Consider the following 16,804-nt stretch of genomic DNA (forward strand, 5'->3'; position numbering starts at 1 on the left):
CGAGACCCAGCCAGCGCATAGAGCTGAGAGCAAAGTAGATGGTGCAGTTGCCTCTGCGAGAACTGAGGCAAACATCACCGGCAGGGGCTTTGAGACAAATTGCCATGGCCTGGAGACTGGCTAGAAATAGGGCAGGGAAACATGGAAGTGCCCATCATTGTCATTCCCAAAAGACAACCTGCAACAAAAGCATGGGCAAGTACCTCTGCCAGGTTCAGGCTCTCTCCCCTGACAGCATGCACAGTCTCTCAGCTTGCATGCATAAGCTATCTCTTTATTTACACTTACAGAATATAAGTGTAAATAAAAAACTAAACACACACATATATATATATATTTAAGTGTAAAGAAGTTACTCTAAACTCACAAAGCTGCTGGTAAAGTTTTCTGCTATGTTCAGTTCATTATGTTAACAGCTGTACTTGTAATTTCAATGCAAACAAGTCCCAGTGGTGTACACAAACCACTAAATACCCTTTCCCAGGCAGAGAAAAGTTTCACAGTGCCATCAAGATTCATGTGCATCAATGCAACTTCAAATGACAACAAATGACAACAGCAAATGCTCCTCTGTGTACAAGTGGTGGTTGTCAAAGTGGCACCAAACATGCTTTATTTTCCACCATAAAAACCCTTCCTCATTTCAGGGTTTGTAATTGACTTGCATGTCACAGAAGCACAATAATACTGAAAAAGCCCAAGTAACTTATATTCACACTCCTACTAGTTGTGTTGACAGATCAGATGGAAAAGCAGTATTTAGCAGGGACCCTGAAACCTACTGCATTTCCTTCCTTTTCTTCCTTAGCAAGTACAACTTCTGTGCCACACGTTCAAGCAAGTCTTTTATCTGTATAAAAAAATACTATTCACTCATACAAAGAAACCCAGGAGAAACAAATATTTTAAGAACATCAGCTGGGAATGAGGGAGAAAGAAGCTTCAGAAGTCAGAAACCAAATATCAGTTTCATTTGATCATCACGTTTCAAAATTTCACATGGTTGGTAATGTAATTGTGCATTACCTCTCTTATCCAATAGTGCTTTCTAGTTTCACATGTGCAGCACTGACCAATAGCTACATCTGGGAAGAAGAGCTCAAAGCTAACTAGTATGAAAGTTAGACTTTTGAAAAAATCATCAAAATCTTCTAACTTTAAAAAGATCTCCTGCAGATGAGTGAAGCACATTATCCATTTCATCCCACAATCATTAAAAACAGAATCCCAAACACCTTTCCTTAACTTTGTGCATGTTTGTCAACTTATCAACTTCATGCACCTCAGTTGACTCATCTATGCAAGGTGAAAGACATGAGTTGCATAAACTAAAAAATAGATTTAAACCACCTATTCAACAACTATAATTCATAATCCCTCAAACTAGATGTGAGACTCCCGAGTCCTACTGCAATCATTAGGGCACAAGGATTCTGTTTCAATTAAAATAATTTATGAAATAATGAATTGTTTGTGTTGTAAGGTAATAAATTGATGTGATTATATTATACACACAAGCACAGATTAGTTTAAGCAAATAAATGAAAAGTGTGTGAGAGGTTTTAAACCTGTGTATACCTAGTCACATGGTTTTGGATATAAAAGAGACAAGCAAGAAAAATGTGCCAGATATGAATCGTATATGATCATCAGATGATATTACACAATGAACAGGCTAGAAATTGGTTTAAAACCTTCTTAGTCACTATCTCTCTATGCTGATCAATAAACAACTGTCTACTTGTTTTTAAAACACCTTGTACTGAAGGGTTTATTAGTATTGCTAGGAAGCCCTTTCTATCATGCAATCTTCCAAAAGAAAATTCTAGAAGTCATTAAGATGTGTGCAACATTGAATGGTATTGTACTTAGTCTGCATAATTCCTCTTTGGTTAAAAGGATATACAAGCCTTTCAGAAAGAAAGGAAAGCTTAATACCTGGCACAGCGAGTGACCTGGCAAACCAAGTCAGCCATCCACAGTAAATGGAGGGGACAAGTCATTCTGATGTGCACCTCTTACACAGTCCCAATTTCTACCTTGCCCAGCAAAGAATTCCTCCATTAGGCAGGCAGGTTTGGTAGTAAATTAGACGTGGGGTTTTTTAGTACCCTTAAAGTTTTCTCCAACTATACTCATTTTTTATGGCCAGAAGGCACTGGAGGTATTAAATAACTTTTAAAAATCTCCTAGTTATTTATTCAACTATCAGTGCTCACCTGGCCAAGCAGGTGAGTGCAAAATACAGCAGTCTCATTCTTCTCAGACGTATACATAGCTCCCCTAAACCAAGGGATTAAACAGGAATTAATTGTTCTTTAATGCAATACTTGGGGAAGAAATTTCTCACACTCCTAAAGGACACCTAAATATCTGATAACTTCCTTCTTGCTAAAACCAAAACCAAACACCAGCCACACTGAAAAACCTTGTTCTCTTGATTTTGGAGAAAAGGAAGTAATATTGTCATGTTTGTGACCTCCACTGAGTTAACAAAATAAACTTGTCAGGCTGGAAGGAATGAAAGTATTGCCCACCACTTATTTTAGCACATCTTAGGATTTTCAGGCACATGTATTGTACAGCATTTACGTAACACATCTTTTCTGCCTCTAAAGAAGGAAATAGGAAAGCCTGGGTGAAGACTAACTGTTAAACGATAAATTTCTATTACGGAACCACAGCTACCTTTTTTTTTGCCTTCCCCTTTTGCAACAGGAATGTTACAGGCAACAGGTCACCCATCACATTCTCAAACACACAATGATGGTGTTATTTTCTTTCCCTGATGTCTCATCTTGTCCTTAAGAAAGAATAAGGGAGCTGTTGGCTTGTTCCAGAGCTCAAGCTGTAAAATACCCATTTATATACAGTTCCCAATTTATTTACATGCTTATAGGATACTCCAGTCCCAGCCCCCTCACTGGCTTGAGCTCTCACCCCAGGTCAGAGGGTGGCTCAGGGCCTTTCCCTCTTGTTTTATTTGCACTTAATTATCAGTTCTTCTGTCCCAGCTTGCTGGTACTGGAACCTCCATTGTAAAGCTACTGCTGCTTTCCTGCTCCACATCATTTTTCAAAAGTTATGGGATATTTAGTTGATTAAATAATAAAAAAGTATGGGATTTGTTGTTTGGTTTTATTATTTTTTTTTCAATAATGAAAATGTACTTTGACTCAAGTGTCAACATTTTGCACCAGAGATGAAGGGCCTAAACATTGGAAGGGTCATGCTGCTCAGCCAAGGTCATGTTTTCCTAATGCCTTGTCACAGGTTCTATTTGTTCTGACCTCAACAGTTAGATAAAGAAATGGCTCGCTTTCTATTCCGCCACAGATATTCTAGGCTTCAAAAGAAATTAATTATTTTTTAGAGAGAATGCTTTTCTCTCAGGCAATGAGATAGCTGCTTCTAATGTTAACACAATCAAACAAAAAGGCATTGAAAATTCAGTGGCATCAAATTACTAACGATATCAAAAGTTAATGCAGCTTTTGGGGAGAGGAAAAGGAAGGTTAAGTTTGGGCGACGTCTTAAGACTTCAAATTTATCTTCCTCTTGTCTTCTTCTCACCATTTGGAACCACTGTGTCTCCTTGGATTAACAGACATGCCATTTTTGTAAATGCAGAGGATTTTACCAATATTGTTTATTTACTTATTCTGACATTCAATATTAACAACACTTAAAACACCTTCAAGAAAGCCTAAATTTTGAGGCCACTGTAGTGCTTTTTGATGATTGTCCTGTCTTAGTCATGAATTTTTCAGCACCTTTTTTCCCTACGTCCTTTCCCCATAAAAGTTATTACAAGCTTGCGACAAATGCAAGATTGAAACTGCTCATGAAAATTTATTGCATACTTATTTTCTCAATAGAATGATTTACTCATAGCTTGTGCTTCACAGCAGTGGGTAAAAGGTAATGTTTTTGCAAATGAGAACTAGCAGGCAATAAACATAAGCTTCTTCCTTCAAATGAAGACTCAAAATAAATTTCCTTCAAATAAATATTGAGGTATGTTATGCAAAAGAAGGAAGAATAATACCACCCCTGATGCAAGAGCAACCATAAATTTAATCTAACATGATAACACTGGCAATACAATGGTCATCGTTAAAAGTCAGCACTTACCATCAACTGTTAGGCAATACCACCCTTGCTCTATACCCTTAATCAGAGGGGCAGGGAGGAGGAATGCTCTATATAGTAACTTAGAAACAAATGACTAACAGCTATTTCTCTGTGAGAGTTATATCCATGCAGACATTAACATCTTCCTTGAAATCTTATAGTCACAACTATAACATGTTGTTTCAGATACTTATTTCTAGTCTTCACTATAGTTACACTTAAACCTAACCATGCTTACCACTGAAAACAAGTTAAGCTCCTGCTTAAGTACCTGCATAAGCTATCAAAAAATGAACCACGTGTCATAATACTGGGTGGACAACCCAGCTTCTTTATTCTGAACTCACATACTCTGCAAAATATTTCCAATAACTTGGGTGGGGTGGATTGGTATTGGTTTAAATACTGATCTCCAAAGGATCCCGCCATCTTCCCCAAAATTGTTTCTTCAGCAGTGCTTTTCCTCAAGGTCTCTCAAGTAAGTTAACTCTTAAGCCTGCAAGATCAGTGTGCAGCAATGTAACGGTGGGGTCATAGAAAGGGATCTCCTTGTGGAGAGATCCCTTGGAGCCTTCCAAAAGCATGAGCTTCTGTCTCCTGTTTCATCTGGCATTTGAAATACCAATATTACTATTTCATAGAGACAAGCTGAGGTGAATATGAAGGATCCATCACATATCCAAGGAACATGTGCTATTTCTTGTTCTATCTTCCACAGCCAAGATTAAAGCACAAATACCCAAGCCTAGAGTAGGAGCCTTTTAATTCTAGGAACCACTAACACATAGCACAGCCATACACATTGAGAATATACTTGATTATCCATAGTCATAACTGTGCAGGCTGTGTTTTATAAGGCACTGAGACTGAAGCACGCTGCCCGGACAGAGAGGAATAAAAAATATGCTGAAGCCTTTTTGCATACCTCCTCCTACTTCAAAGCAACATCACGGAAGCACAGGCTACCCATAGCAAGCTGAAATGAGCAGAAGTTCTTGCTGATTAAATGCCACTGTGAGCAAGAGGCTGATTTTCCATTTCTATTAACGTATCTGAATCTACTGGAACCCTTGACAGCATAATTTGGTGTAATTATTTTCTACTCACTATCCTGGATTGCAAATATGTTTATCTTTTATAAAATGATGTCAATGTTAAACAGCTAGCTTTTGTTGGTTTACTTCTTAAACTAGTTGAGGCTTATTATGAAAGACAGGGCAGTGTCTTTCCTTCTACTTGTGGTTTGGCAATAGTCCTCACTAGAATAAAAGTAGAAAATGGGTCAGAAAGAGGCAGAATGAGTGTACCAGCCAAAGTCTCACCTCTTCTCAGAATTTAACAGTGTGAAGTTGCATAATGCACACTTACCTGTTGCATTATAATGGTAAGAACTGTCACCAGGTAACTAGCAATTTCAGGATTGTTAAAAGCTTGCATGCTTCAAATAAATGTATCTAAAAGCCCAGTTTTTAGGTAAATATTCATATTTTCTTGCTTATTTAGGTGGACGCTCCTGAAGCAAACACTGTAGAGAACTTCCACATCAATTTCCTCATTTAATCTGACCCCCTTCCCAGGAGTGGTACACAGGAAGAGCTTCCATGGACTCCTACACCCACAACGTCACAGCTGTGACAGGACAGAGTATTTGGCTGTGGGTCAAATGTGAGGCTGGAAGGCCAAAAAGTCACATGCATTTTGCAATAGACTATGAATATGACTTGAGAAAGACAAGCAGCACAGGTCTGAATTTCTCTTCTTTCTTCCACCAGAAAAAAAAGTCAACAAACCAAAACCCCAAGCCCAAAACAAACAAACCAATCAGATCTCTCCACCCTCAGAGAACATACTTCACCTACATATTCCAGAACATACTTCACTAGGGCTTGTCAAGCACTCCCAGTACCTTGTACAGGAAGCAATACCAAAGTCCAAAGGATCAGACTTATTTATGATACAACTTCACATACACAAATGCTCACTAATCCGTTAAAAAGAGCACAGCAGCCATTAAAAAAAAAGCCAACAACAAAAAAAAACAACCCAAGAAAGTACAGTGGAATATAAACAGAGCTCTCAGGCTAAAATACTAGGTATTTATGAAAGATCCCAAGCAAACAAGCCAGTAAGGTAAATCAAACAACCCCAAATGATGACTGCAAGTGAGACAACCCACGCAGACAACTGCTGCTGTAAGAGCTGGAAATGCACCAGTCACTCTCCCTACTTCTATCAGATGCATGTTCTAGAAGTACTTGTGATGGATTCACTCTTCCTCTGTCTTCATTTGGCTCAGCAAAGCACAAAATGAGAGGCCACTGATCATGAACAAGGCCCTACTGTTTACCTGCCTTTCTTACCTCCTGCAGAAACTGGCAGATGCCACTGGCAAAGGCAGGTGCCATAGGTTTCAGCTTTGCACAGCTTTTCTTAAATCTGCAATAGACTGAGCTAGAATAAATTAACTAAAACACATCAGTAAGAGCATTATGCTCAATAAGAGCATAACACCAATTAGAGTAATGCTCTAACTAGGAACCCAGGTTATGAGAGTAAGCTAATGCTATTCAGAAAACATGTTAGCCTACTAGCAATAGAAGAGAACTACTGATGGATAGGTTGCTCAAAAATCAGTAATGCAACCCGTATGTCATTCACAGGTGCCTTATAGAGTGCTTGGGCAATATAGCACCTATTGCAGCAGAGGGTTTAACACATCTGGCTTTCTACCTCTTCCCATGCAATGAAACATAACCCCGATGTTCCCCATTGTCACACCCTCCCCACAAGCCACCATATCCCATCATGTGCCATTCCAAAGACATCTATATATAGAATAAAATGACACTGTATAGTATATGGTTATATGTAAGCATATCATATGAATTTTAGGAAGACACTCACAGCTTACTGATACCTTGATAGGTATAATACTTTGCCACTCTAGTGGCAAATGCTATTTAAATGTCACCAGCTACTTAAACAGAGCCTTTCTCCCTCTCCCAAGTTTTCACATCAGCCACACAGAGTTGCCTTCATACCCCTTCAGCTCAGGAGGGTTGTTATGGCAGATGCAGCACAGCCAGCTTGTGGCTTGAAGACAGTACAGAGAGGGGTACATCAGAGATGGACAGGAGGGAGTTTACGCATCCAGGAAGGGAACCAAGTGTGATTATTGCTGGCAGCTTACTCCCTTTCTTGAGAGGGGAAGGCAAATGCTCCCAGCTTGGGAAGTGCCCCAAGCTGCAGCACCTGGGGATTGCCACTAATCTGCTTTAGACCCAGCAACAGGAATCTGTGCTGTGAGTCGTCCATGCCCTCAGCTGGAACAGCAGCACCAGCCTGTGCATTGCCTCACAGGAACCATGAGCATACTGCTACCCACACTGATACTAAACACCACTAGGCATCACCCTTTCAGAAGTTGACAAAACATGCTCAAATCCAGCAAGACCCTCTTCTGCAGCAAAACTGCACTAAGAAGCGAGAAGATAATGTTCCAAGGGGAAAAATAGGAAAATAAAAGCGCAACCTGGAAAATGCCACTGTAAAGCAATCCGGCAGTGTGTGCTTGTCTGCTACTAGGCCCAAAGAAAATTGGGTGCTAAAAGTATAGTATACCCATCCTAAAAATAGATCAAGGAGATGGAAAAGCAGCCACAGTTTTGTGAATAATTGTTTTTTTAACTTCGAAGCTCAAGCAATTCTGCACCATGCTAAAGGTTTAAATGGAGTTTGAAGAAAAATCTTCACTTTTAAAATGTATTTCTAACTGAGCAAGAGTTAATCCTTGCAACAAAAAAGAGTCTAATTAGAGCTACCCTATGAAACCTATCATCCCCTGGGGTGAACATTCAAGAGCACAATAACAGCCACTTGTTCTGACACTGCTGTTACTACAGTCAGATCCTCAGGAACACAAAAAGGTTAAAAATATTATGTGAGACAGGTCCTTTAAATAGGAAAGATGGACTATGACTACTTCTTTAAGACATTCAAAACACATTTGTTTCTCTGCAGTCATCAACATGGAACCCTGCGACTGCATTACTGCAGAGACTTCCTCCACATCTATCTGTAGAGGACCTCATGCTTTATCAAGACATTTTGGGCTTAATTTCAGTTATTATTTTATCGTGTCCAAGTAAGCAGCAGCTCCACAGCTTCTGCTGAAACAGCACCACCACAGCGCTGAAATGGCATGCTGAATTACTTATTTACTCTAGATTACACGAAGAATATTCAGCCCCTTTGAATAAGGCCGGAGGGGGTATGGAGTGCTTAATTTTGAGAATCGAAAGAACAATCAACAAAAAATAATGAATGACTCTGTGAAAGGAGAGTGTACACTCACACCCCCTGCAGTGGGTCTGTGCCCTGCCATTTCAGAAACCCGACTGCAGTTCTCCCTGCCGTACTGTGGCAGGAGCACATGCCAGCACAGGTACGCGCTCACAGCTGGTGCTGAAGGGAGGCGTGTCTCGACACCCTGGAAACAACCCAACCCTTTTCCCCCGAAAACGAAGCTTCTCGCCCGCGCTGCTGTGGACCACGGCGGGTGTGGACGCAGGCAGCTAGAGCTGGGGTATGCACAGGCTAAGCTCCCTTACCGCATTACAGCCCCTGCTGCAGCGAAGCGGCGGGAGGGAGAGCGCTGCTCGGACGCAGCGTGCCGGCAGACCCCACCGCTCTCCGGCTGGGGGATGGCCCGGGAGTACCCAAATCCCTAACAAACCTCTGAGCCGCTCCCACCTCGCAGCAGGCTCCCCGCAAGAAGAGCGCCTGGATTTCAGGGGGCAGCATCGACTGCCCCCCTTCTTTACCGAATGAGGATGCCAGAGAGCTCCCCGACCCCCGCTAATAAACAGGCTTGTGTCCCTGTCCCGGCGCCCAGGCAGCTGGCCCGCAGCAGCTTCGCGCTTCCCGGCAGGGCCGGATCCGCGGCTCTCCCCGGGCCGGTGGGCCCGGCAGAACCCCTTGCGGCGGTCGGTGGCGGGACTGCCCCGGCCGCACACGTACCTCTGCAGGGGCATGACTTCGCAAGCCATGCTGGCCATCGGGACACCCGCTCCGCTTCTCGCCTCGCTTGTCGCCGCGCCCACAGCACCGCCAGCGCCTCACCGCGGGGAGCCGGCGGAGCGGCCCGGCCCCGGGGAGGGGCGAAGGGACCGCGGGCCCCGGTTGGCGGCTGACGGCGACCGCCTCACCGCCGAGGGCCCGGGCCGGCCCCTCTCCCTGCCGGCGGTGAGAGAGGGACACCCGCCCCGCCCCGCGCCCGGCCCTAGCAGACACAGGTTAACTGGCAGAGGGTTAGGATGTGCGGTTGGCCCTGCAAGAAATGCCACAAGCCGACGGTAATTCCTACAGGATACCTCTTAACAAAAACATCCCACAAGGTCTTTTGTATCCCTTCTAGTAACTGTAACCGGCTAGACCTTCTTCCCAAATGTTACCCCGGGTGATACATAGTCACCCACAACCTCTCCCGCTACAGGATGGACCTCGTTGAGCAGCCCCGTTTAGTGGAAGGTGTCCCTGCTCATGGCAGGCGACTGGAACTAGATGATCTTTAAAGTCCCTTCCAATCCAAACCACTCTGTGATTCTACAGCCACTATCTCTTCTCTGGGGTGGGCCTGAGGCCCATAGGCAAGGCACAGGCGATACACCTAGCCCACCTAAAGCTCTACAATACCATCACCAGGCTACTATACCATCATGATACCCCCTTTGCCAGCTGCACTCAGCCACACTGCTGCACACACGTGCCTTCACCATACCTAGGTGTCTACAGGGGCTGGCACAACTGGGCCAACTTACCATTGCTTTGTGTTGCTGTAGATGCTACTGGGGTTCAGAAGGTTTGTAGTATAGTTGGCCAATCAATTTGTATACACAGCAGAGAAGTATACAAGAGCTCTTCACTTAACATGTGAAATGGAGAAGTGTTACAGAAGCCAAACTTATTTTTACTGAGGTTCCCAGAGGCCACCCTCAAGTGCTCCAGCTTCTACATCTGTGGCTGCTGACCAAATACTGCTGTGAAACAACAAAGCACACGATTTTATTTTGATTGAAATTCAGGCCGGGAAGAATGGTAACAGAAGAACCCCACACAACTAGTGTACTACTTCCCAGGACACAGCAGCCTTGGAAAACAAACAGCACTCAATTCCTAAGAAGGTTCTGCACTGAAACGTTTGGTGGCTGCTGAAGGAACATACTGAAGTTTTATTGCTCACCTTTGCACCTCCTCTTCCCAGAATGCCTAAGGAATTGCCTTCAATCTCCCCTCACACAGGACAGAAACACTTCTGGTGCTGCCCTCCCTGTGAATATTTACAACACGGCACACTTTGTGACGGGGATTCTCAAACTGATAAAGGGACATTAAAGAATGGATCCTTTCAACATTTTAGCTCATAAAACACTAATTAAGCACTAGGTGGTAAAAGGCTAATTCTGGCAGAGCTGGACATGCTAATCTCCAAAAATAAGGGTCGATATTAAAAGCATTGTCAGTTTCAACCCCAGCAAGGGCTGGCATCAGTTTGGGAGAAAGCTGTGGCAAAAGCTTAGTCCATAGGCTTCCATACAGATGTAGGTCATGGGAATTAAACACAAGCCCCATGAGCCTTCTGGAGAAACAGCACACTCACAGGTTAGCAGAGGGTATCAGACATTTCACAGGGATGCCAAACAGATCGTGACCTTTCTCAGGAGTTTTCTGCCAAAACCAAGAGCAGCAGGCAGCTGCAGCCTCAGAAAGTGGTGGCATGTAGTAGAGACGCAAAGATCGATGGAGAAGTGGCTCCGCTTCAGTACACTGAATTGTTTAATATTTGCTCCTGTCAGCAGGCTGGCTGGAAGAAGTGCATTAGTAATGCTGCTGTCCATTGCCTCAGTACAAGCCTGTTCTACTGCACCACAGTCAATGCCAAGCACAGCACAGGGCCCCTTTTTAGGAAAGTCAGCAGTGCTGATAAAGCACTCTGCCATTAGGGAACCGGGCTGCTCTTATCTGTGGCAATTAAATGAATATCTTGATGACTTCTTATTAAATGTGCCACATGTGGTCTTAAGCTACTAAAACCATGACAGAAAGATTTTATTCTCATATGTAAAACTGCTTCAGTATAAAACAAAAGCACCTTGCACTGTTTCACAATTTGACAATAAATCAAATTGCCTCTTCCTGGGCAATCTTTTTTATACCTGCACACAATTATTCCTAGATCATTACACTTCTATAAAACTGTTACCATCAGGATGCCAATAAAAAATAAATTAATTTTCCACATTTAACTAAGGACCCATCTTCATGGGGAAGGAGCCAGCGTTCTCCAGAGCAGCTTGCTGAATAAACAGAAGTGGAGTAACTCAAGTAGCTGCTGTTCTCTGAATTTATACCTGAGCTCTTTTGTTGTAACTTTGATGGGACTTGCCTGCAAAAAGAAGCTTAAAAGCACTAAGATCCTCAACAAAGAATTCACTAACAGAACAGATGCTATAATAACCAGAAAGAATAATTTACGGATTAGCATCAGCGAGGAAGGTTAGTGCATGGCATCATGCTAAGATCAAACATGCCCTGGGAGAACATTAAAGTTGCCCAGGGGTCCCAGCACCATGAGCATCTTCAGATCCACCTTCTGTTTTTGTTTTCTTTTGGAATCCCCTCAATGGTGTACCAGTTCTCTCCTCTACTTCCTTGTCTGCCTCTCACAACTCCCCCATTCTTCACCTCCCCTGTTCACGGGTAGGACCACAAGCGATGTATTTGTGGGCAGAAAGTAGGCAGACAAAAGCTGCAAGAAAACTGCAGTCTTATTTCCAAACAATTCCACTTCCTTCTCACTGATGTTTACGTTCAAACCAACTTGCTACTCAACAGAGGCAGGAATTCCTACCCTCCCCCTGCCCTCTTACACCCTTTCAAACTCACATAATTCGAGATCGGTTATCACATATGAAAACTGAGATTATACAGCATTTTGTTTTGGATTTGTACTTGTCGAATTTATTCTCCCACATTAACTGTGGAAAACAAAATCTCTTCTGCAAGTTTAATGCAACTCTTGCATTCCTATTCTTCAGAAAGGCCAGAGTCATCTGTTGGCAGCAACAATGCACCACAGTGGCTATTTACGGTACCACCAAACACATAAAGAATGGGGAAGAAAAAACCCTTTCAGGACAGGCACATCATCCCTCCCATTGACTGTGTGGTCTTTAGTGTACTGCTAATACTTCAGTAAAATAGACAGCAAAGAATAATTTCTCTTCCAACCCAAACTCTGTGATTCTACAGCCACTGTGTTCTCTCTGGGGCGAGGCACTGGGCATGCACCTGGCCCACCCAAAGCTCTATCACCAGGCTACAATATCATCAACAATACCCCCCTTTGCCAGCGGCACCCAGCCACGCTGCTGCAATACCAACATATACCACCATACTTCAGCACCTACACCAAGGCAACACCTGGGTTCTAATTTGCAAATTTCTTACTGAGATTCAACAAAGAAAAAAAGACACTGGCTGGAACTAAATATGAATAATCACTTCTCTCCACCACCATTGATGTTTAAAGATGTTTGGAAATGAAGTGTCCTGCCAGTCATCATTACTGAAGTGCTTTCTCTTCTTTCTTTCCTTTTCATACTTAGCTGCACACCAAACAATTTTCTTAGCATATGAAGCAACAATAGAAGAGATTCTATGAACAGCACCAGAGGATATGAGAGATAAGTGATCTAGGTAATGGATTTTATGAGGATGTGGCCATGTCTGCCTCCTGAAAAGTAGTTATCCCTTGCCTCACTGTACTGTCATACACAAATTAGATACTCTTAATAAAAAATATCTTGCCTGGTCTGATAAAATCTGAGGGTTTTTAAGCTGCTGGAGTTTTGCTCAATACCACCACTGTATTCAAACAGCGTTTACTAACTTATGCAATAATTTCCCCCTGGCAGAAACATGAAACACAAAGCAAAGATATCATCGTGCTGAAAATTAAAGAATGTACTTTTCAAAATACCACCAATACAACATTTAAAATGCTATTATTTATGTACACATACACGCATTGACACGTGTTTTCCTTTTTAGAGTATCTGTGCATATAAACATCTGCAATTATAAATGATAAACACCCTGGAAAATCTCCCTAGGGCTAGAAGATTTGTGCGCACATATGAAATAAGCGAGTCACATGTAAAGAGAAACCATATTTGGAAACTGTAGCCCTTCATGTCCAAACAAAGCACACAGACAATTAAATAGGCCCTGTCCAAAAGAGTACAGCTAAGAAGAAAGAACAACTAGTATGTCAAAACCAGAATGTAGTAAAAGGGGATCCTCAGAAAGGGGGCAAAAGTACTAACAGTGACTTTCCAAGGCTGGTACTAAGCCCTGTACCACTTAATGCTCTTATCAATGATCTGGAAGGAAATGTAAAATAATACCAGTGGTTCTTTTTGCATGTCATGTGCAAGCCAGGACTAGAAGTTCCATAGTTACATAGAGGAGTCAAATCTGCGGACATTATACAAGATGATGGGTACCACTGGGGGACAAAATGTCACACCAGATCAGTACTTCTATCCAAGCCATGAGTGATTGTGTGACTCAAGAAATTAACATCATCCTTGGAGGCAACATGAATACCACATGGAAAAGGTGTGTAATGTCTGTATTTCCTATTGGGGTGGTTGCTACAGAAGACCCCAATCCATTCAGGAATTCCCATTCCCAAGCAAGTTGTAAAAACCTGAATAGTGACCAGAGATAACCCATGAAGCGAACACAAGAACTAAACCTCACTCAGTGCTTTTCAAGGAAAATGGCCCATGCATGCAGGAAACATTAATATTTTACCTAGTATTCACAAGCTGAACAAGATCCAATGCCTCAGAGTCAAAGACAGACAAATTATGACGAAAAATGAGACATTTTTAAATGGTGAGGATAATGAACTACTGATACAATTCATCAAAGATGATGGTAAATTTTTAATGCTCTTACAACTTACAGTTGCCTCTGTTTAGAAACTACAAGCCTCAGACGTAATTTGAAGAACTCCCTTATGCATTTTCTTAACTAACACTCCTCTTGTCCAAAAAAGAAGCAGGTTGCTTGCAGCTGACTTCATTTTACCCCTTTTATTTTTTGCAGTGGCATAAAAATACCAGTATTATCGGCATATCTGTGGGGAATATACTGGCTTTTTTTGCAGTGCAGCTCTTCTGTTCCTTCCTATAACTTGGATGCCAAATTATCTTTCAAACAAAGCTAGTTAAAATCCATTAAAGAGAAAACATATTCCACAATTGTTCCTTAAACTTGCTGGGACAGGCAAAAAGTAAACAAGCTGAAAGCTTCTCAGAGTTTCAGGTTCTCGGAGTTCCTGATCTTAGCCAACAGATAAGCATGCAAGCACATTTCTCAGCAAGAGGGACACCCCAAGCTCCCAGGAGACCTGGATTAGCTGCTGTGGCTGCTCTTCATTAAGCAGCAGTGTCCTTTGCAAGCACTGCCACACCCGCTTGTCAGCTGCTTTAACTTGTTCCAAAGGACTCTCGCCCCATGGGACAGCCCAGAAATTATTTCTTGGCTTTCCTCCTGAAGAAGGGGGAGGACTGGGAGTAGGTTCCTAAAGGGTTTTCTGGGAAAGCATCAAGTAATGAATGGTTGTGCCAGCTAATCTACTGTGGGAACGGGGTAAAGCATGCTGTGCAGCAGGTCACTAGGTTCTTCACTTGCATCAGTTAGTTCAAGTGCCAGAGCATGGGAGTGCAAGCAAACAAACAGGAGTCTGGTCATGTACAAGTTATTTTCAAAGCGGGCTTTTTCCAAAGCTCTGCTAATCTAATGCAATTCCTAAATATTATTGTCTAATGAAACTTCTCCCACTCCCCTAAACCACTGTTTTTATAAAATGGTCTGCACAAAGAACCTTTAAAAATTCAGCTGTTTCAAACTAATGGAAATGTTTGCCACAGAAAACACTGAAGAAAATAGTATTCTTCAGCAAAAAGATTCTAAATTTTTTAAATGAGCCCTTGGTACTCCCTGCACTATTTATACTCCTCACCAAAAATGTCACTGGTTCTGCAGTTTCCCACCTTCCAAAAATATCCTTCCAATGCCCTGCAGAATTACTATCCTTTGAACTCCATGCCTCTGCACCCACCATGTTTCCTGCTTTCTAAAGGACCTTCAACCAAAATCCCAAGCCTTCTGAAGGCTTCTGAAGTACTTCATCCTAAGCCTTCTGAAAATAACAACCATATCAGAAGGGGCTGAGCAAAGTGGAGGAGCAGGCCACGCCATTCATGTTCGGTGCACGTGGCTTTTTACTCCACTGAAAGATAAACTGCCGTCCGTGTTGGCAAGAGAGGCAGCCTGGCAGAGTTACCCTCCAGAAAACCCCCCTAGAAATAGCTCCTCTTCTTCAGCTAATGATGTAACTGAAAGGAGTCCTCTTCCTGCACAAGTGCTCCAGCAGCCAGCCAGGCTCCCCAGAGAGGTGATGGGAAAAGATGACTCTGCGGAAGAGACCGAGTCTGGCTGGGAAGCACTAAGAGAAGAGTGAGCTGCATGAGAACAACTCCATCTCTTTGCCTAGAGCTACAAGATGCATCTGCCATGGAAGCAAAGGACATCCTGGCTAAAAGACAACTCTGACCAGATCTATTAAAACCTGACTGCATTTGGCTGGAGCACAGCCCTCTCAGGCTAGTCCCAGGGCTTTTACCTGCACCCAGCTGTGCAGTACATCAAGAAACACAAATTATTGTTTATGTGCTGTCAGATATAATGATGTCAGCTCAGTCAGCTCAGCTCACTACTGTGCCCTTTATATGCAACATCAGCTTTGAGTCTAACCACTCCATACATTTCCAGGCTATGCAAACACTCTGAGCAATGTTAGGAGTGGCACAAGCGCATATTGAAGGGAAACAAAAGCTCAGTGTAAGCCTGTATTTAGTTATCAGGAACATCCAAAATAACAAGTGAAAGGATAGGTAAGCTTACAACTTCCCAACCCACCTTTCACTGTTCTGGCAAAAAGTCCAAGTTTTTCCACTCAAGGGGCATAAATCCAGCAAAAGCTAATGAGAGCTTGGAGTTATTTTCCATGATGGTCAGTAGCCCTCTCAGAATGGTGGTCACTTGATTATTCCCCCCCCCCCCCCCAACTGACACTTTCTGGAATTTCTGGTTGTTGTGTCTGGGGTTTTTTGTTCCTTTTTTTTTTGGTTTGGTTTGGTTTGGTTTTTTTTTAAGGAAACATGTATAAACTTTATAAAACATGGTGAGCTGTTAACAGTGCTCCCAAGAGAGTAATCATGTCATGGTGGTTAGGTGGTTCCTAACCATAATGCAGGATGGTTTACAATACAATAAAAATGTTATTTTATTAGATGTTAATCCCTCCCTACATGACTCAAACTTTCTGAATGCTGAGAGCTTGGAGACTGTGAAAGGGCTTGTGGAACCAGTGGTGGAATCTCCTGTTTCCAGTAGTCCTCTTAAAGCCCTAATGACTGGAAGTCATTAACATTCAAATGGCCTTCAGTAATTTCTTTGCCATTACCTACTGGCTTCTCTTTGGAGTCATCCCTAGTGCAAATACACTTCTTACAGCAGGTGCAGAATGAAAAGG

At 42.6% G+C, this 16,804-nt stretch overlaps 1 protein-coding gene across 3 annotated transcripts in view; it reads right to left on the reverse strand.

Annotated features, from left to right (window-relative positions):
• FAM13A (family with sequence similarity 13 member A) overlaps positions 1 to 16,804 on the reverse strand; it is a 128,954-nt gene that overhangs the window by 51,892 nt on the left and 60,258 nt on the right. Inside the window, exon 1 of one of the 3 annotated variants that reach the window (XM_031048726.2) lies at positions 9,154 to 9,286. The exons of the other annotated variants lie outside the window; for them this stretch is intronic. Within the exon in view, the coding sequence (XP_030904586.1) occupies positions 9,154 to 9,191 (38 nt within the window). The 5' untranslated portion in view covers positions 9,192 to 9,286. Of the gene's footprint in view, positions 1 to 9,153; positions 9,287 to 16,804 lie in introns of those variants that run through there. 3 annotated transcript variants of the gene reach the window in all.

The sequence above is a fragment of the Melopsittacus undulatus genome, chromosome 7 (assembly GCF_012275295.1).
Source record: "Melopsittacus undulatus isolate bMelUnd1 chromosome 7, bMelUnd1.mat.Z, whole genome shotgun sequence".
NCBI classification, from domain to species: Eukaryota; Metazoa; Chordata; class Aves; order Psittaciformes; family Psittaculidae; genus Melopsittacus; species Melopsittacus undulatus.